We start from the raw sequence: 22,144 nt of genomic DNA, 5'->3' as shown, positions 1-22,144 counted from the left end.
AAAAAAGAAAAAAAAGGACGATCGATGAGCGGGATTTCGTAATTTTCAATCAAGAGCAGTTTTCATCGTTTTTTTCCCTGCCACCTCTCACAGAGCCACATCATTTTCTTACGTCACGGGTACGGGGAGAGAAAGCGTTCGATCGCGTTATGTCAGGTTTCCCGCGTCGAATCGCGCCGATATTCAGTCTCTCTCTCTCTCTCTCTCTCTCTCAATCGTCGATATCATATTCCAGGGATCGAAGACTCTTTCCTATTTCGATTCGAAGACGCGTAAATTCCTCCCCTTTTTTTTCTCTTCTTCAAATCTCTATTTTCCTACGGCAGCGAGAAAATGGAAATAAAATCCCGTTATGGAAATGGGAAAGGGACATTGGCTTGCTCGATGACCGTTCACGATACCCTTTTCCACGGATACGATTGCTCTCTATGACTCGCCACGATTGTTTCCCGAGTATCCCGGATCTTCTCTCAGGCTCTTTTCGCCGGGACCCAAGTGTACATAACCTATTCGATCGTGTAACAGGATTTTCCATTTCGCTCGATAGACTCTCGGATCGCTTATACTCGATTTCGAGATGTAGATTATCGTATGGATAATCTTTCGATCTTTTCTCCCCCTTCTTCTTCTTCCTTAAACACTTATTTTCCACGGGAAATTTTTGTTTAACCGTATTATCCCGAATCTACTTTTGATCAATTCGATCTCGATCATATTTCATCCACGGAAAAATTTCGAGCGCGCTTTACGAAAGATCGTAATTGACGAAAGAAATATTCTTCTCTGCGGTATACCGCCCATTTCGAGTTTCTCCGTTTCCCCGTGTTGGCGTTGTAATTATCGAGGAACTGGAGGAGGACCGAGCAGGAACGTATTATCACGAGACACACGTTTTCCCGGTCGGTTCTATTACTTTCCCTTTCTTCTCCTCCTTCTCTTCCTCCATCCCCCTCCCTCTTCCCGTTTTCTCGGCGTCTTTGTCCGGACTGTCGGCTTTTTCCTTAGTTTCCATAGCAGTTCTGCGCTCACCCTTCACCGTAGGAAGAAGACCGCAGGGGAGTGTCCCGATAGAGAAATAGTCGGAATGCGAGGAGGCGATTTGCTTCTTTCACGGTGATCGATCGATTTGTCCTCCGGTTTTTGCACTCGAATTCTTGCCTCGATTCGTGCCACTATATGTAAGAAGTCACGCACCACGTATATGTGTACCTCGATTACCACGATTTATCACTTTCTTCTTCTTCTTCTTCTTTTTTTTATTTTCCCCATGAAACGTTATATTGGATCGATTTAAGTTTGAAAAATTCGTAAGTATTTATTATCGCCAATAACAGAAACTATTATACTTGATTATTTGATTATGACTCTAATTATTTGAATCAAACGCGACTTTACTTATCGATCGAAATTTCAAGATATCTATCCAAGTTTATCTTGGATGTTGATATCGCGATATCACGGATATTATCGAGGCGATTTTAATAACGCGCCGTTGAACGAACCGCTGTTTTTCAAACCCCCTCCCCTCGTTTTTCGAGGTTTCATTAACGGGCACCCGGGTTGAATTATTAACTGCAAACGTAATCGCCCACGGCACCGGGAATAGATTGATTGTTTGATAGCGGCGAGGTACGGGCGATGCTGTTCCCATCGGGGAGAGGGATCCGATGAAGCGAGACGTTCCTCTTCTCTCCCCGTTTCGAGGGACAGAGGGGTAGAGTTCGGCCCGCCGCGAAAACTTTCTAGATTTATTACGCCATTATTTCGCCCGATGGCCCGGTAAGGAGGAACCTTTATGACCGGGAGAGCCGAAATTTGCCTGCGGGAGGTCAATGTAAACGACGGGGGGACGTTCCTCCGCCACCAGTTTTCATTCACCAGCGAGAAAGACCAGTGCCTTTGCGCTAGTAGGTGATAACGAATCTTTTCTTTCTCTCGATTTTTCTTTCTGGTCGATACGAAAAATCCGTGTTTCGATTCGCAATTTGTTAAAAGCGTGGAAGATGATGCGTTCATGAGCATAAATATATACGTAAAATATAATGTAAGGGATGCAGATCGTTAATTGGAACGATTGTTGAGACGAAAAATAGAGGAAAGTTATTTTCTTTTTTTTTTCCATCCCGATATGTGTTACCGAAATATGAAGACTTAAAGTTTTCGTAGCGCAGAGATTTATGAATGGACCCAGTGACCTACCACATCTTTTTTCCTTGGAAACTACGCGCTACGTTCTTTCAAGAATTAGAACGTTGGTCTTCCATTCGTCCAGAGTTGGGGAGAGGGGTCAGTGAGGTGACGTGCGAGCGAGGGGTCCGAATAAACGACGAGGATATAAGACAGCGTAAACGATTTCTTGAGACTATATTATATATAGAGTGGCGAAAAAGTATTTTCAAACGTCTTGGATGCTTTTAAAACAGCCGTTTCAATTTTTAATTCAATCGAGTTTTAAAATAACTTTTTGCAAAATTCTCATCCCTCTAAGCGCGAATCGGCTCGTTGCGGGGTTCAGAAGAGCGAAAGAGCGAATCGAGATCTACGAAATTTTCAATTCTCCATTTCCACGGAGCGCAGAATGGAGTTTTGCGAACGACAATGCCAAGCTCAGAATTTCCAGTCTGTACATTGTATGCATTGTCCGGAAGCGGGGGAATGGCATCCTATTAAAGTCTTCCCCGAGATGAAGGTCGCCCATTCTCTCTCTCTCTTTCTCTTTCCCTCGCCCGAGTGCTCGAGATAGCCGAAAGCATCCGGTGGGCCGTCCCAGGTACCGTTTCTCACCACCACCAACCACCTCCTCCTCCCTTCACTCGTATTTCTGCGAGCCGATATTCGTCCCTTCCGAACAACCGTCGGGACTTAAATTACTGCCACTCGCGAAATTAGATTCTAACCGTGTTACGAACCGATTGGACGCGAGATTCGAGGTGGAAGGCGCACGCGCACACGCACAAACACGTATTATATCTTCCTCTCTTCGGTCCTTTATTCGAAATTTAGGGCGCAGCGAGTTTTTCTGCAAAAAGGAGCGAATCTAAAATCTCCGATCTTTGTCTCGATCGATCATCGCGCCGACAATAACGGTTTCCCTTTCCTTTCAGAGGTCCAAGTTTCGAGGAATGAATATACATGGTCAGATTTTACGCAATTTCGATAATTGCGCGAAACTCGTGTCGAAATAGGGAGTAATGGATATCGGTTTGGGCGATGATCGTGTGCCGCAAGGTTGGGAAGGAAAGTTGGGAAAGGAGGCTCGTTATCGGTCGATGAATGCCAAGGGCAAAGAGCAGTGGCAACCATCCACCAGGACACTATTAAATTTAATTCCTCGGTAGACATCATCGAACGATTTTTCCTCGAACCGTTTACCTGTGTTCCAACTTGAATAACCGTCCGTGTTGTTACTCTTCTCGATCCTCCAACGATCCAGAGTTTTTTCCTTCCCTCGAAAGTGGTAGCGTATCGGGGAGAAAAGTAGCGACCGAATCTCTCGACTCGTTTATCAACGAGATATCGGCTCAACCCCGAAGAAGGGACATTTTTCGGAAGGGGTCCAGGCTCGTCGTCGGACCACCCAAGGCAAGATGAGGTAGGGTAAGGTAAGGATCTCTGGAACGGTTGTAACGGCTAACCCTTTTGGTTATCGGATCGTGGATTGGGGTTGATGGCACGAGGATCCTCCGTCGTCCCTCCACCCTCCTCTGTGGACCCAGACATCGGATAATATCGGGCTGCGTGTGTGCGTGCGCCTCGGACAGCGAACCCCCGGTGACATTAACGCAACCCCTGCCACTTTGAGTCTTGAATATCAACGACATTAGCCGCAACCCCTGGCGCAAGTCGATGGCCGAGGACGGAATGCCAAAACCGTGTGGCCTCTCCGTTGGGGATGATATATATATCCGAGCTTTGTTATTGCTCCTTGCATCGAACATAGTCGAAGATTATAACTCGGACCCGCGTTGAATACCAAATGAAACCGATCGTTTCAGGATTACCGATCTCCAGTTGGATCTTTGACGAGCGTGTCGCGTGGGATAATCCTCGACAATGGATCGTTGTTGCCGTTAACCACGGATTACAAACGAACGTACAAACGAACGCCGTTGAGGGATATGTACGCGTTGCTTGGTCTTGGCGCAAGGAAGGAAGATCCAGGAATCTTGAAAGCGTATCGAGAGCGTAAGGAAAGCTTAAAGGAACGGTTAACGCCACAGATCTGACGATTGCAATCGATCGAGAAAGTTTCCCTTAATTTTTGTCTGCCGAGATTGGACAACAAGATTGGAAAGAATCGAAGCTCGACTCGCCAAGAGGAGGAGGAATTTTTGAAGATCTCGATCGATAACTATTCCTTGTCTGCGACTCTCTCCAATTTCGATTCGACGCGTGCCAATCCACGATGCCTGCCTTCTCCCTCGTTTCACCGAGTTCGCATCGCGAACTGTGCGAATTCGCTCGACTTGTCTCGCTCCTTCGGGATCAAATCTCAATTTCCCTTGGGAATATCTTCTGAATATCCCGCTCCCCTCTTCTTTCTTTCTTTCTTTCTTTCCTTCCCTTTCCTGCTCCATTTTTCGGCGTCCCACACCTTCGTCGCCCCTCCGGGATGGAGGAGCGGAGCTTTTTCCTCTCCACTCCTCCTCCTCCTCCTCTTCGTTTCCTTCGACGAAACGACAACGGAGATGGGAAACACCAGAAGCAAGCTTCCTCTAGCACGTTCTGTCGCGCGTGCATCGAATCGATTCTCGTGAAGCATCGATAGAGTCCGAACGAAGCGCAACTTTCTCGAGACGTTCGCTCGTGGTCGATCGTTACGGAAACGACGGCCATTTCCTCGACGCGGTTCCGCGTGGATAGAAAGATCAAGACCTACGATCACCCCACGAGACGGGACGAGACGAGACGAGACGTCGAGACACACCGGCAAAGGAGGTCACCCTTGAAAGGGAAGAAGGTTTCTCGACGACGAGAATCAAGCGGCAGCCAGGAGTGTCGGTAAGGAGAGCAAAAAGGGGTTGGCCACCCTCCTCTCCTCTCTTCTCCTGCCACGCGTTCACGGCTCGTCTGGAAAATCTGGTAAAGTCGCCGACGACGACGACTTCCACCACCCATAGTTCCACCTTCGCCACGTTACACAAATTAGCCACCTTTATTCCGCCCTCTCCCCTTTAAGTCTACACCGTGCGCGGGAGGGGAAGGGGTGGTGGTCGGGGTGGGAATCAATGGCGCAGCTGACGAACCTTTGGCTGCGCATGTGCGCAGACAATTCTATCGACCGTCGCTGCAGCACAGACACGGCCTACCCCTTCCAACCCCCTCCCTCTCGGGTCCCAGGCTGATCCCTAGCAGAAACGGGGAAGAGAGTGGGGTTGTTTCTCGAAGATACGATGCGAGGCGGAGAGAAAGGAAGGAAAGGGAAGGAAGGAAGGAAGGAAGGAAAGGGAAGAAGGGGTTGTGGAGCACCGACGCCGCTGCAACGCTCTCCCGCCGCCGCCGCGGCCTTGACTTGGCTCACGTCGCCAACTTTCCCCGATGATCCAACGCCGCCGCGGCAGACGTCCCGGCGACTCTCGACCGGGGATCTACCTACCCTCCTCCCCCATCGCCGTGCCAACCCCGTGATGCGCCCGTCGCCTCTTCCGCGCGTCTCTTTTCCCCTCCCGAATTCTTTCCTCCGGGAATGCGCCACCGGCTCTCGCGTCCTACCATCGGGATCGTACGTACGCCGGGTCCTCATAACCCATTTCGAACGGAGAGATCGAAATCATTGTGCTTTGCGGAAACGAAACGTTTTGATATCGTTCTCTTTTCCTCTCTCTCTCTCTCTTTCAGCGTTGTTTATTCCGCACGTTCAACTTCTCTCTTATCGGTCGAATGTTATCGACCCCGAAAACGAGTCGCGACGCGGTACCGGTTCTTCTCGGAGTAAGAGAAGAGAAGACACGTCCATATTACCATATTCGCTCGGAATTGAGTCGCACAGCGGGACAACGCCGCCTTATAAAGAGAGGATCTCGATCCGGCTTCTTCGCCGGATCCAGCGATTGTCCGTATCCTCGCGTTGCATCCCTATTAATATCACGAGTAGTTGGAGTCCTCGGTGGGAGAGGAGGCCTTTCCCTTTCCCGGAGCAAGGGAAACGGTTTATTATCGAGTTGTGTGCCGTGAAAAATATCTCTATCGTGCGAAATAGAAAGAGCACATACGGGGGAGGGAAGGGAAGAGGGGAGAAGCCCGTAACACGCGAGGCTAACAAACGAACTGGATTACGACGAAGCGGATTCCCTTCGACGAAGGGGACGTGGAAATAGTCCGTTTGAAGTTGTTACCTCTGTGTCCAGAGAGATAGGTAAAGTCGTATCCGGAGAAAGTTTAAAGCCTGCCTCGATACGGACTTTAAGATCCTTCCTTTCTTCCTTCTTTCTTTCTTTCTCTCTCTCTTCCTCTGACTCTCTTCCTCTGACTAACTTGTCGTCGTACGGCCTCTGTGGCCGCGCACCCGCCATTCTCCACCCACGCAACCACCGTAATCGAGGGGTGTGGCACCAGAGTGTGAGCGAACGTGTGTCGGATCTTTTTTCCCAACCGGCCGTATCTTAAGTAATGACTTTCACGGCGAACTCCATCCACCCCTCGCGCGGCGGCCACGTTGTTCTTCCCCCTCGCAAAGTCGAGACAAATTATCATCGATCGAATTCCTTCTCTCTGGGCCGTTTTCCACGGGCGAGTTTCAAATTCCCTTCTTTTCCTCCCCTTACGCGGGACGTCTTCCTCGTTCCATCCTCGTAATCAGAAACGCAGCCCTCCGGAGCAATTTTACCCCTTTGTTGGTATAAACGGCCGGGTCCAGCCCGAAAATCAGGCGACAACCCTCCCTCCTTCCAATCCTCCCATTTCCTCCCACGATCCCTCGTCCTGTTCGCCCACGCGAGCTTCTTCCACCCCGTTCGTCGCGGTCAGGTTCTCGTCCTTTCCGTCATTCTCGACGCGGGCTGCCGGCGGAACGTCAACTATCAACGGCCAGACAATAGCGTGATTAGGGCACAATGTCGTCGTCCTCCCCCCTTTCCCTCTCTCCCTCTCTCTCTCTCTCCCCCTCTCCGCCCTTCGCGATTGCCAGCGGGCTGCGCATCTCTTCCCGTGTTTCTCCCCGCCACGGGTGCATCGTTTGCCCGTGCACGCGGCCACAAAAGGACACGCCGCCTCGCCCGAACCTACGCCCTGACGTCACGAGGATATCTCCTCTCCTTTCTCTCCAAAGAACCGGAAGCCATTGTGCATAACGCCCCCTCTCCCTCCCTCTGCCTGTGTCCCTTCGGTTTGTCGTCGCCGTGTACCGAGGGAGCGTTGCACCGCACGCCTGCGGGACGTCAACCGAGCATTAAGTTGATGTATGAGCTCCAGACCCGCGATGTCTGCCCGTTTACCCGCGCTCCCCCCGTCCACCGACTCCTTTTCGCGCCGCTCCTTTTCTCTTTTCCACACCCCCTCAGGGCCGACAACCAACCAACCAACCCCTCCCTCTCTCGTCAACGTTCGCCCCAACCAACGTGTTTCGGACATTCCCCGAGTCGGTTGCGATCTCTCCTTTGAACGGATACATCTTGGATGTATCTTTTCGGATACGAAGGATAATCCGTGTACAAAGGAAGCGTTGATTTTTTTCTTTTCTTCTTCTGCGAATTTTCTTTCCTCCGCGCGAATCGAGAGAGAGAGAGAGAGAGAGAGATTGATTAAAACCTCTCGTGTCTCGTCAGATTATTCCCTTCGCCGCGAAAGGGTTGACGTAATTGGTGGAAGCGTTCGCACGCGGCCGCTCGCTCGAGCGGAGTCTATCCTATGATAGGCCGCCGCGTCAAACACGCTCGTACATCGAGGGGATGTTTCGATCCTCCGCCTTCTCCGTGTTCCATCCGCGTCGCCCCGATCCAAGGGGGGAAGATTAGGTCTCTGTTTGGGGAGCTGATTAGTCGGCGAGCCCCGTTGCAAATGGCGATTCTCACCGCTTTCGATTCTTTTTCTCTCGCATACTTACTTTCTCTCCCTCTTGGAAGTTTTTGGAGCTCGAACTTGAAGGCTTTTTCAGGCTTCGAAGGAAGAAGTGGAATTTTGTATAGATCGTGAAGGATCCACGAATTGTCCAGGTGTTGTTATTATGTGTTTCGTCCATACGAATTCTAGGAAATTGAGAAAACGAACCGTACCTCCTATTCTTTACTCTTCGAACATCCTCTCAATTTTCGATAATAGATCAAGAACGGAGAACGTATCTTTATATATATATATATATCTCGCGACAGATATATGCGTCGGTTCTTGAACTACGATTACGTAGCGGTGCACCTCCTCGTCGCGCACGCTAGTGTCGGAACACGCTCGAGAATTTATAAATACTCTGCTAAAAATAATAATCCACTCTTCCTCTGCCGGTCATCGAATCATATTCGCCATTCGATTTCCTCCGTTCGTTTCTATCTGGCAACGAGGAAGAAGAAAGAAAGAAAGAAAAATAGAAAAAAATTGTTTCACGAATAAATAAAGTGGTATGTTGTGTTACACGTGCATGCAACGTGACTCGTCGAGCCGAGCCGTGTCGTGTATTACTCGTCCTCGAAGAGGAGAGATTGGGCCGAGCCAAGAGAGAGGAGATCGTTGGCTTTTCTCGGGGCAAAGAACGGATGGATGGTTGGTCTTCTCAACCACCCGGAGAGGGGGGGGGGGTTGCGTAACGCGAACTTCGGATGCCAACTTGGCACGAGTCAGGAAGAGGAAAGGTGCGCGAACAAGACAAGGTGGACTAGCATCGTGGAGAGGAGGAGCGCGAGAAAAGGGAGGGATGCGTTTTTTGCGGCTTACTTCTCCCTCCCTCCATCCCTCTTTTCCCACCAAATCTCATCCTCGACTGAATTTCGGCTTTGCGAGTCGAAGTCGTTGCGAGAACGTTGCCTCGCCACTTCGTCTCGACGTTTCGATCCAACTTCTCTCTAGCTCGATGGATCAGAGCTAGATGGAGGGGAGGGTTGCGCGATCCCAACCCCTTGTACACCCCTCGAAAATCTTGCGGTGGTCTCGATCTATCATCGTTGGAGAGAGAGAGACGCCTCCGCAACGATTTTATCGGATCTCTTACCGGTTCTCTCCTATCGCGATTCCCGTGGCATACCGTAATGAAGATTTATAGGAGGCTTTGCCGGGGATGGGATCATCGAGAGAGGAGGATGGCTTATTGCCGTTTTGCCATGGGGAAAGTTTTCAAGGTTTAAGCACACCCGCGCCTCTTCTTCCTTTCCTTATTCTTCGAGGACGGTGAACGTTCTCGAGGGGATGGAGAGGAGTGCAGGACAACACCGGGTATATTAAACTTTTTGTAAAGAGGAGGAGGAGGGGGGTATAAGAGGATTCCGTCATATTAAAATGCTCGTCGTCTCGGATAGGAGGATACATATAGGACACGGGCCTCTCTTTCACTCAGAGATACTCGTTGTCCGGCCATTTCTTATTGCCACGATGGAAAGAAATTGATGCGAATTTCGTCGTGGTAAAATGTTGTCGATCGGTCGACAAAGAGAGTCGATCGAGTCGAGACCAGGATCGACTAATTTAAAAGAATTTGTCAAAGGAAAGGCATCGGCCGAAATCGTGGGATAAGGAGATCAGGGAACGATTTTCTCCGCGTACCAATCTCGATCTCCGGAAACGTAGGTTCCGAAAAGAAAATTTACGAGGGCTGTCCCCGCGCGCGAGCTTTTATCGTCGCACCGAGCGGTGAAACACGAGTCGCGGAAGCCGTGTTCACGATTAGATCTATCTCGCCATTGAATTTCACTCCCTCCCTCCCCTTTCATCCGCCTTTCGATCACGACCCACATAAATTTCCACTATCGGATGCCCAGCGGCGTACCCGACCTCGCCTAACTCGCTGTCCACAAATTTCCTTCTCCTCTCTTCATATTTAAATTACGTCCTCGTAGAGAGGACTGTTAGCGAGCAACACTCTGTGCAACTAGCGGCAGGAAAATATCCAAGAAGAAATCTCTCGTGCCAAAGTAACCTTCGTGCGAATGAAACAGACCCCCTTTCTTTTTCTCTTTTTCTTCTTCTCTCTTCTTCTCTCTTCTTCTCCAATACATATATATATATGTCTCTGTGTGTGTGTGCGCGCATAGATCCGCGCGTTAGATCGATATCTTGGGCAGACATCTCGCGTGTACCGTGAGCTCGTTTCCTGGTGCGACCGTTGGTGGTCGATTGCTCGATAACGATCGCGCCGCTTTGTCCCTGCGGGGAGCGCGAGTTCGGTATCAGCGTGCAAGATAATCCGAACATCGAGGCGTAAGTCGCTTTTAATCGGCCTCTCTCTCTCTCTCTCTTCCACGGATAAGTCGTGAGAGGGATGTGGTGGCACGTAGAGAGAGAGAGAGAGAGGGAGGAGGCCTCTAACCCTGCAACGATGAGGGAGAAACGGGAGGGGTTGAGGAGCGAGACGAGTCGTTTACGGCCGCTTTACATGCAAACTGGGAGGAGGAACGAGAGGAACCAGCCTCGCCTTGGTTCGTCTTTAAGGCGTTAAGTAATTGCCGCGAGTGATCCCGGATATGGATGGGTTATCGTTTATCGGAACGATCGTCGGTGTTCACCCTCCCCCTCCACTGGGTCATGCTGCTTTTTGAACGTTGGATTCTCTAGTCTCTAGAATGAGGGATTAGAGATAAAAAAAAAATATATTTAAAAATGTTAGTTTCGTGAACAAAAAAAGGTGTACGTATCGCGTGAAATATGTTAACATTTAAGGGGGTTTTAAGAGGAATATTTTATCCGGAGTATACGTAGTACTACGGTGTCACGTGAAACGAGACGGTGTGAAAGATCGTCACCGAAATGACACGAGGTACGAGCGTCGTTTAAACTTTGAATAAGGTTGGCGTGACACGAAAGGGAAGATGAACGAACGTTGAAACGCGTTCTTTCTCGGGGAAAGAAGTCGCCGAAGAACGGCGCCGAAAGCGACACCCGGCGTCAAAGAGGAAATGAAAAAGAAAAAGAAAAAAAGAGAGAACAGGGGGATGGGGGATGGAACACGCGTAGAATCCGTGGAAAACGGAGTCACGGTCAAGCTGAAAAACGGCCCCCCCTCACTCTGGTTGGTTAATTCGAAAGAGGTCTCGGGCGTGTCATCAGCCATCCGGTTGGGACCCTCGCGAGGCTCCTCTTAATCGCGGCGTTTTGTCACTTTTGCACGGAGAAAAGGGTCGGCGAAGAAAGAGAGAGAGAGAGAGAGAGACAGAGAGAGATCCAAGGAGGCGGAATAACAGCCTCCAACAGTTTTATCGTGGTCGTTTTTATCATTTATTTCTTCATTTGTTGTACGTTAATTCTTCTTCCCTCCTCGAGGTTCTTCTTCCTCTTCTTCGCCTCGAATATCCTCGAATATCCTCGAATATTTGTTCGGGATAGGGTTAAAGGGAAAATTCGCGAGTGGAAAAGGGATGAGTTTGTTTTTCAGGTGGAATCGTCGTGCGAGAATACACAAGCGGAGGGGAGAAAAGATTGTGTTGGAGAAAGCGGTTGCTAGCTCAAAGGAGGAGATGGCCGCGCGCTAAAGGCAAAACCCGTGTTTTATGTTTCTGCAATCTTGCGTTTTCCGCGAAACAACCTTAAAAGGAACGGCCGCGTATCACGATTGAACGTTGCGCGTAAACGACCACGCATCGACGAAACAGGATTTGTTTCCCCGGCAAATGTTTGTGCAGACGTTTTTCGAAGGTATCGCGGCAGAAGAATAAAGCTTTCGAGCTCGGTACAAAAGCGCGCGCTTATTCCTTTGAATATCTTGTTCTTCTGTTTCTTTGTACACACAGGGTGGGTCAACAAGGAATGATGGGGAGGGGAAAAAAAAAAAAAGAAAATCTCGTTATTCGATAAAAGGAAGGATTCTGCTTCGAAGAGGAAGAGGAGTAAGTCGAGTAACTTGGCATCTCTCCACCTGATAAATAAAAATAAAACTTGGTATTTCGAGACTCGGCATTTCCACGTCCCCCTCCTAGTTTGCATGGCGCCGTGATTCTTAGCTCACATTGTCATTTTCGAAGTGTGCTATAATATCCGTTTGATTCCGAACTAGGCACTCGAGCTATTACTACTATTACTGCTACTACTACGTGTTTATTAACGTGGCGACACGGCAAATTCTCACGCATCGTGTGTATTTTCAAATCGCGTGCCCGAGGCGGAAACATTGACGCAGGTCAGTTGGACGTGACGCGAATCAGGTGTCGCCTCGGTTGCCAAGAATTTCTTCGCGAGCTACAACTCGTCTTCGCGATTTTGTTTCGCGGCCAAGCTTTCTCGATATTGAATGAACTGCCGCCAAAGTGACTGGAATCCGATTATGCGAATACGCCACCATCAACGTAGTTTTACTCGCGCGTGAAATCCCGAGGCGAGATTTCGATCGATAATTTTAATAATTAAGTAATTATTGCTCGATTTTTGCTCGATGTCGCGAACGAAACGATTAGCCATGAGAAATAAACCGTCAAGGATCGAAGTAAAGTAAAGATATATAATTCCCCTATAGAGATAGGGGAATTTATTTTTGTGTCCCTAGCGTGTGACACACCTACGATTTGAGAATCTCTGCTTTAAAGCATAGTCGGTCAGGCACTTTGGTCTTGGCTGGCAAACGGAAAGCAGATAAATGCAGTCCAAGCGTTGAGTGCATCCAAATGTAAATACAGTAGATAGAAGAATCGTCTTAAGATTGACAATATGTGATACGTGTCTCCTCAATAACGTCTCTACTCTTGCTCTTATTACTTACTCGAACCGTACGGAGAGACAAAAGCTCGAGTTCGAGTTAGAAATCGGAGCTTACCTCGTTGCGAGTTTTAAGGTGAGCCATTAAGACCTCTGGCCGGCATTTGCATTTGTGACGACGCGCGTATTCTCGGCGAGAAAGAGAGGCCAGGCGCACCGTTAACGTGGCCGCGTCATAAATTCCATGGAATAAAGAAGGGCGATGGAAGTCTCCTCCTGTCCCCCTGTAAATACCGCGGGCCCATTAAAACTTTTCGCGTACTTAGGTCGGAATTTATTTCGACCTAGCCACGTGCACCCGGCCAACCGTTTTACGGCGCCAGCTCCTCCCTGATCCGCGTTATATATTTCTTCTGAAATTGTGAACTTTTCAACGCACCACCTTTGCTCTTCTATGCAGAGGGATCCTTAAATCGAGTAACGATTTTACGCTTACAAAATTTCTTTGAACTGTACGTTTCCTGTCAGAAGTTTTATTCCAGGCAATATTTCACGTAATAATGCTGTGCGTAATAGATCTTCTCTTTTTATCGCGAATTCTGTCGCAGTGAACGTTGAAAAGAAATAAAGGAAATCCTTTTAGGACGTTCGAGTCCGTGGATGTAGATCCCGAATCTCCGGGGTTTACACGACTTTCGCCACGGAATTCTCTCGTATCCTCTTTATCGTTGCATCGCTTTCTCCAATTTTTTTGTCTTCGCTCAGTGGAGAATAATTCCGTGTTCCTAATTCTTATCTATTTCAATCGTAAAAAACACGCGGACGGTTTCCGTCTGTTTCGAAATTTCACCGTTTCAGAGAAATTCTCGTGTTTGGGAACAGAAGAGGCCGGCGAATTCTTGGTTTTCACTTGGTAGGATAAATTAGCAAGCGCCGTTGCTGCCCGGTTGCCGGACGTGTTAAACGCGGTTCTCGAATTAGAATTCCTGTTTCGGTGCGGGCCAAAAAGGTGCTCGTGGGCGTTGAGGTAGCTCGTTCGTGGAATTCTGACGTTTCTTCAACCTCTTTGCCAATACCTGCGAATCGAGCTGCGAACAATCAGCCGGCCGGATAATCGGGCATTGTTTTACGCCGCTAAATCTCGCGAATTTCGCCTATGATCGCGAAAATAATTAGCTTCGAGATCGGTTTGACGCAATTGCAACACATTGTAGCGCGGAAAAACCAGTATCGCGGTGTATCCAACTCGTATCTAACTCGTGTATTTTTTTCGTTACGGTCAATAATCGTGTGTCATGTGGATATATTTGTAAGCGAAATCCAACTTATCACGAGATAGAGCACGAGATTATCGCGACAGAGCTTGCGTGGATCTATTCACCGCTACGGAGAGAAAGAGAGAGACAACTCGAAGCCTTGAAAATTGCAATGGATCCATTTGTAGAATAGAATTCTTTGTCACCCGCGATTCCCTCGAATCGCATTTATACGCTTCGAGTATCATCCCACGATTCGTTAGGATGCAATCGCGAAAAGCAGCAATCGTCGTCATCCCGATTCTCGACCCGGTGTGCGCATGCTTCGAGAAAAATTACCGGAAAAGAGAGGCATAATCCTATTGTTTGCCGGGTTTCACGGAGAGAAAGAAGTAACAATGGAGGCATTAGCGGCGAGTTTGTCCGCTCGATTGTTGCCAGAATTAAAAATTGTGCGCGGCTTTATAAAGATGCAGACTCTGAAGCGTTAGCGCGTAGTGGAGTAGTGGTCGGTTGCCTTTGTCGGACAGATACGATAGCGATTTATAAATAAAAAAACTTGCGCGAATTGATATAGGAATGATTAGAAATGCAATGAATCGATTAGAAAATGCTAAGAATATTTTTTTCATTTCTTCGTGTAGCTTATCGTTATTGAAGACATTTCTAATAATTCCGATATGTGTTACACGAGTATTAATTATCGAGACTTTGATATTTTTTTCAAGATATTGTTATCGATTTTTATACTTCAATTATAATCCAATTATAATCCAATGATCATATTACTCTTACATTATTTATACGTGTTCGCTAATTATTATCTTCGTTAACGGGAAATTATCGATATTTTGTTTATTTAATTTTTATTATTAACTCGATGTGTCGAATTCTTAGGTAACGATTGTTGCAACACAGGTTCAAACATAAACAAACATCATTTAAATAGATAAAATCTAAAAGAACAGAAGTATTATGAACGAATACGGAAATTTCCCTTCCTTGTTTACAATTTTCCTATTCTGTATAATATTCTTGTTAATTTAATAATTACGTTTAATTTTTCGAAAACATGAGTTTGTACAAATACCATTATAAAATTACCATATAAAATTGTTGGAAAACAGGGATCGCTTGAATATATAGACATTTGCATTTCATTGTCCGTTAATTTTTCGAAATTTTAAGCTCTTATCTAACCGTAGATCTACGTCAACAGTAGTTCTTACGAACACTTTACTTGTTCGTTCATTATCACGTAGATGAGAGATCGAGAAAACAGTTTTCTTTTTAATCTATTGTTATGTAACAAGTGTTAGAAGGTGTATGGTAAAAATATTCTTTATTTGTTTGTACAATTTGACGTTATCGACTCGATTTCTAAAGAATGTTGGGACATTTTGAGAGCGGTATGCAAGCCTTGGTCTTTTCGTTTCTCACAGTACCGTACGTGCATCGACAATCTCTCGTGATTTCCGAGTTGCATGGCTGAAATTTATTCGTAGTTTAATTTTAGAACACGAATCCTGCGACGATTGGATAATTTAATTTTCCAGAAAGACTCACGATCGGAGGGCAAAGTTCGAAATCCGAGTTTGGGTTGTTGCAAGTTGCCTCGCACAATTTTCCACACACGTTCATTTCTTCGTTCTTTTCGCACTTTATATCTTTTCCCGTCACCTTCGATTGCCCTTTAATATCTATACATTGAGGAAAATCTTAACAAATTAATCTTGGAGTTATAGAAAAAAAAATCAACAAATTTTCTTATTTATTTTTTGTGGGATTTTTTGTCGTTATACTAATAATTCATTGTGTATCGATTTGCAGAGAAATTAGAATACTCACGAACAAGAATCGTAACGATAAATATGCACACGATGTATCGTGACATGGCGACGTGTTTTTCTTCGAAAGTAGTATTAGTTCAACTCTCGAACTTCTTCTCGTTTCCTCTTTTAACGTCGAGTCTTTTAAACATTCTCGATTTTTATACCCAACTTTTCGTGTTGCATCGCGTGTATTTTCTGGTATCGTGAAGATAGCATGCACGATACACGATAAATATAAGGATTTGAAAATACTTGACTCATGTGATCGTTATTTATGTAATGTCTTACTTACTTGTTCTGTGTATTCAAATCAATTCAGAATTTATAGCGTTTCTCTTCTAGAGGATACCAGCGGATAGAAAACCGATTTAACATTTAAAGGGAAAAAGAAAAGAATGGAAAAGAGAGAGAAGAAAAGACAAGAAAACATCTTTTTTCCTTTTTTTATTATTATTTCTTTTTTTATCTTACAAATATTGGAAAACAAATATTAAGAACACTCTTTATTCAGCTATTACAGTCTCTTTATTTGACACAAGACTTATTTTCTACAATGGACAATGATGGCTATACAAGGATCTTCTATTTATCTTCTACTTTTCTGATATAGATGTAGACATAGATATATAGATTAACATCGTTGAAGTTCGTTATTCGTTCGAAGAGCAAATCTCAGGTGGACATTCTGAAAGCGGTACACAATTATTATTTTCGTTTCTAACGGTGCCGTTAACGCATCGACAACCTCCTGTCGTAGACCATGTGCAAACCTGAAATAAGTTTATTCGTTGTATTATGTATAATGAATTTTGTGGTAAGATAATTAATCGAATACTTACAGGTCCTAAACCTAGTAGGAAACACGATTCCATCTTTGGATTACAGCAAGTTGGTGGGCAGATACCTTCTCCGCATATGTTCGGTTTTTCATTCTGTCCGCATATTGGGAAAACCTTCGCATCGATATCTGTACATAGAAAGCATCAAATTTGAAGTTAATTTTTGTAAAGTGTTGCAATAATTTCTTTCGTCTGGTATAAATCTAAATCTAAATTTCGTGCATGTTTTTCTCGTCGAAAGTTGAAGTCCAATTTTTATTATATTTTTATCTTGCAGTTGCAGGAAACGAGTAAAATTTTGTTTATCTTACAAAGAAATCTAATTTCTCGAGGGTAATTAATTTAATGCCTTTTTTTTTTTATCATTAACTCGAGCGAAGAATACTTACAAATGACTATAGCAACGAGAACATAGACGGAAATGTATCGAAACATGATTATTCTTTTTTTTGTTTCCTGTTTCCTGAACAATGTTTCCACTTCTAATGTCAAAATTCTAATGTTTTCGAATTTTTTAAACCCGATATATGTACGTTATATATACGTTAAATTATCTATAGTCCTTGAAGATAATTGTTAAAAGCGATAATAAATAATAAATAATAATAAATAAAAATTCGATAAAAATTTAACCTTGACTCGCGTAATAATTTTAAAACGATCGAAACTAAATACGTTCAAATTAACTCAAAATTTCACCGATTCCTCGTCGTATTTTTATCATCGAGCAATTTCCTCGACAATCTTCTTCGTACGTTTTTACGAAATGGAAACATCATTGTTTTCTTATATCTTAAACATTCGAAAAATTGTATCGATAATTTCGTGTCGATAACCATCAACTTACATTGTTTTTTACTTTATTTCTCTACCACAAAAAATTATCTCCAAATATCCCCTAATTTCAAGAAGGAATATTTTTACGAACAAAAATCGAACTCGTCACGCGAAACGTTATAACATTTAAAATGCGTTTCTTTGCATACAAAATTCAATTCAGTGGGTGTCGTTACGCGAAACGAAATATACGAATCGGGGTCCGATTTGGCGAGTCGGAATCGACACACAGAGTTGTGTAGCGCACTTGCATCGAGCGCATAAAATAATCAGTCAACGACCGCTTCTCGAGCTCCTAGGCTAGGCTAGGCTAGGCTAGGTTAGCGCGCGCGCTGCTACTTTTGCGTCAGGGTCGACTCGGTCGGCTTGTGTCGTAACACCGTTGGGCTAGGTTAGTAATATCGTTCGAGCCGGCCGAGCTATTTACTAGCTCTATTCTTACGCGCCAGCCAACCAGCACGCGCCTGCTCACCGATACACACGCCGCTCGATGCTCTTCCCCCTCTTTCTCATCTATGACTACATATATATATATATATGTGTGTGTGTGTGTGTCTGTGTGTTGCGTGTAGCTGGCGACCGACTCTGTGATAAAGCAACGATACGTATCCCCTACGAGTCTATCGTTTATCCGTTTCACTCCGATGTGTAGATTCTGATTGGTGGATGGATCGTTGGTTTGTTGTACTCTCGTTATCGCTTATCGGACGATCGCCTCTTCTGCGACGTGCTGACCCCGACCTCGTCAACTCGTACTACCCTCCTCGAGTTGAAATTTTCCTTTCATTTCTGGAATTTCTTTCTCCCTATATTTATAATTATCGCTTTTTCTTCTTCGTGTCATGTGTTCCGAGGAATATAAGATATAGTCGAGGGAATCTAGGAAAATAGGGAAAAAATTTTTATCTTTTTTTGTTTCTTTCAATTTTGATTCCAATAATCGTTTTTTCTTATTACATGTTGTATATATCATGTTTCAAGGTGTGCAAGAGGAAAGGAGTCGTGTTTTCCTTCCTCGATTTCTAATTTAAATTAAAATCTTCCGAATTGAGCGAGAACAAGGAATATCGAGTGCCTAGAAAAGAAACGGAATGACAGATACGGGGGAAAAGGAATTCACCAGCAACTTTCCCATCGACCCAGAGATAGCAGTTCCTCGGAGCGTATCTCGCGGGGGTATAAAGTTCACGGTTGAGCGTAACCCAGAAGCGCGTTGAACCGTGAAAAGGTCGCGTATTTATGTCATTAAGAGAATCCGTTCTCCCCCGTTTCCTCCTCTCTCCCCCGCGTTATCGTGACTCCGCGTGAAGGTGGAGAGGACTGGTTTTTCCATCGCGCTTTTCTAGTTGCGCGATTAGCAGGGCGATCTTGGACGAGGTTGTATTACACCTCGTCAACGAGGGAAGATAGCCCACGCGAATTGTCCCGCGCGATCCATTTGAGAAAACGGTGTCGTGTCACGTTATCTGTTACGTCACGTTCTTATGAACTTGCTCGCAATAAACCGGCTACGTGGCTACGCGCGCGCGCGCGCATCCTCTACGTGATGGACCGTGGCCTCCCTTTATATATACACAACATCCTCCTCATTCTCGTGTTCCGTGAATCATTGTGAGTGAGAGGCCGGCTTTTCGTTCTTTTGCGCCGCAACCAAGACGTCGTTTCGGCCGGCCTCGGCTACCTCGAGCGGAATAAATATCGAAAACGATCGGTTTGAATATCTGGTCGCGGGGATGTCGAGAATCGTTGAATTTATAGAGTGTAAAATGTAAACGATCGGCATTGATCGTCTCTCTTTCGTAGTTTATATTTTTATTTCGATTTCAAATTAAGCGAGTCTCGTACGATTTTCAAATTATTCCATGCGAATTTTCCAACTATCTTCCTGGCCAGGATGCGAATGTTGAACGGGTCGAAAAAGGGGGTTAAAGATATAACGCGGTGTGCTCGCGACATCCAGAAGCTCGTTAAAATAGGAGGCGGACGGTTCAATCGTTCTCCTTGTTAGCCAAATTGGATAACGAGTCTTTCGCGTCGAATAATTGGCCGATTCGTGGCGGAGAGAGGAGACTTCGTGTGTTCTCCTCTCGTGGAAGACAAATCAATTCTACTCCGCCGATGTTACTCGTCCTCCTTGCACGTGCTCCGTCGCACGTTGTTCGCACCGTTCTTTCTATGTTTCTTACGATGATCGCGAATAAGAATCATGCAAATTTCAATTTTCACGTGAAACTGCGTTCAAGCGATCTGTTTTACCGTCTAAAAATTTCGTATAGTGTGCGTTCCGTAGATTCTTGTATAATATTTAAATTTTCCAACAACTCGTCGATAAAACTCGACGGACTTTGCATCATTGAATAACATTTCAACATTTTTTTTTTTTTTTTTTTTTATAGCTTCAAATATGTTAAATTCATAAGAATCGTAATATATGTATATACAATTTCTTGGATATTTTTGCATATCAAATGCGTTCCGTAGATTCTTACGTAACGTTTCGATTCTCCGCTAATAAAACTGCTGTGCAGTCGATAGACTCGAACTATCGCAACTAAAACTAACCTTACAACTTCCTCCGCCTAATTTCTAATTCATAAAAATCACAATGCATAAAATAATCTCCCTCGAATATTTCACGTCTTTTAATCGACACGCAAATTCCATAAATTTTCCTCCACACGTATTCCTCTATACTCGATACCTCTTCTTATCGGCAAATATTATTATATAAATTCATGAAAAATCACACAATCGTTTCATAATATTTCATTGAACCCGTCAAACGTTCTGTGAATCTGCACGCGTTTCAAACGTGCACGTTTGGGCTTCTCTTATCTTCTCCAAATCTCCAATTAGAATCCACAACAGTAGCAGCGTTCGGTAGCGAAAACAAACGTAGTTTTTCCCCCTCCCTCCATGCCCGAACGACCTCGTCGCGGCCCGTGTATCTACGATTCCCTCCTCTACCACGCCACGAATGGAAACGTCCGCGCCGCGACGTGTAAACACTCGCGCTTCTGCGTCGTATCGGAAACGTTATAGCCCGACAATCGGGTTTTTCTTGGGCTAGGTTGCGCGCGCTATCGTCTGGCATCGACGCTTGTTTACCGTCTCTCGTCTATTCTCAGCGCCCGCTTGGCGCTCTTATCTTGCGCGCGTGTCTTCGCACGAGCGCTTGCAACTTCGTGAGGAGGCGATAACACGCCTCCTCCCCTCCCCCTAGACTCGAGGGGGGGATTTATCTTGTTGTCAGCGATACGCGATAGGAATGCGTACGCGCTCGATCCACTCGATAAAGACGGAGCCCGATGGAATAGAGCTTTTTGAGATCCACTGGATATACTCGCCGGTTGGAATTTCGCTACGTTCCAAACGAGCCGTAGAGAGTCGTACGCGTGGTTGGAATAATAGAGCGACGGAGGCTCTGTGAATATCGTGGACGAGGAACGGATATTCGAGAGGAGACGTTTAACGTGTACGTCTCGATCAAGGAGGTTGTTTTTTTAAAAATGGAGGTTTGCCCGTTAGATGGAACGTCGACGAGAAAGATTATCGACGAATACGTCGTGGATGTAATATTGTTAAGATATCGATAATCGTAAAACGATATTTTACGTACAATGAAATTGAATCTCGAGATAAATATAAATAAATACATCTCTGGTACGAGAGAGAGAGAGAGAGAGAGAGAGAGAGACAATACGATTATAATCGAAGCGGAAATCGTTGGGAAGAAAAGTTTGATATAAATCATCGTGATACGTGATACTCATCTGCGTTCGAGCCGTAAAGCGAATTTTTTCGTTCGAAGCAATATCGTGACGATCGAAATATCTCGTTCTCTCGTGAACAAAGATACTCGAATACCACAAATCACGTTATCCAAGATAATTAGACGTGTTTCTCGTGGACGAACACGCGTCGATAAATAATCTCTCCCTTCGTGACGGGGCTCTGCGTGGCCGGGTCGAAAAGAACGAACGAACGAACGAACGAACGCCGGCGTCGTTTCTTAATGAGACGTCGACGCGTCACGTGTTTTCCCCGGTCGACCGACTGCTCCAGGGCTACGTAATGAACACGTATGCTCGGCCACGCTCGCGCTTTTCCCCTCGCTGCGTGTGGCGGAACTACGAGACGAGAAAGACAGAGTTGAGAACGGTGTCGGTAGTGCAGTAAACTCGTGCCGGTGGATAAATATACGGTATTATGTAAGTTGTTTGCTGCCAGCCAAGGGAACGAGGAGAGAGAGAGAGAGAGAGAGGGGAGAAACGCAATACGCGCGAAGTGGTGCGTGTCTATCGGGTGTTCGCGCAAATAAAAATTTAAGCAATAAGATTTTTAGAGATCGAGATAAGTACGAAAGTGGCGGGCGGAAATTTCGATAGAGAGTTATTTCGTGCGGAAGAACTTTATTTGTTGGAATATATATATATAGATATTCGAAATCTTGTCATACTTGAATCCCTCCCTCTCTAGTAGTCGGAATTATCTTTGTTATTCGAACTTGGATAATTTCGGTTATATCTGAACTCCTCGAGGAGCCCTATCTCAGCCAGAGTCATTCAAGATGAATCATCCATACATGGATCATATATATTTGGGTCGTATATATTTG

The 22,144-nt window shown here is 45.5% G+C and overlaps 3 protein-coding genes across 3 annotated transcripts in view; 1 reads left to right on the top strand and 2 right to left on the bottom strand.

The window, feature by feature from the left end:
• The window catches only part of LOC122713040 (headcase protein), a 143,414-nt gene that overhangs the window by 35,658 nt on the left and 85,612 nt on the right, over positions 1 to 22,144 (top strand). The window lies entirely within an intron of this gene.
• LOC122713043 (cysteine-rich venom protein 1-like) lies at positions 15,378 to 15,921 on the bottom strand. Its single transcript, XM_043933178.1, has 3 exons — positions 15,867 to 15,921; positions 15,585 to 15,718; positions 15,378 to 15,506 (listed from the first exon to the last, which is right to left on the bottom strand). Exons 1-3 carry the CDS (start codon positions 15,910 to 15,912, stop codon positions 15,399 to 15,401), a joined length of 288 nt encoding a protein of 95 aa, XP_043789113.1. The 5' UTR covers positions 15,913 to 15,921; the 3' UTR covers positions 15,378 to 15,398.
• Positions 16,357 to 17,199, bottom strand: LOC122713042 (venom serine protease inhibitor). Its single transcript, XM_043933177.1, has 3 exons — positions 17,079 to 17,199; positions 16,690 to 16,817; positions 16,357 to 16,620 (listed from the first exon to the last, which is right to left on the bottom strand). The coding sequence occupies exons 1-3, from the start codon at positions 17,122 to 17,124 to the stop codon at positions 16,501 to 16,503; spliced, it is 294 nt and encodes a 97-aa protein (XP_043789112.1). The 5' UTR covers positions 17,125 to 17,199; the 3' UTR covers positions 16,357 to 16,500.

This window comes from Apis laboriosa, unplaced genomic scaffold (assembly GCF_014066325.1).
Source record: "Apis laboriosa isolate Shangri-la unplaced genomic scaffold, ASM1406632v1 scaffold21_cov150, whole genome shotgun sequence".
In the NCBI taxonomy this organism is placed as follows: Eukaryota; Metazoa; Arthropoda; class Insecta; order Hymenoptera; family Apidae; genus Apis; species Apis laboriosa.
This window is presented reverse-complemented; position numbering and strand designations above follow the sequence as displayed.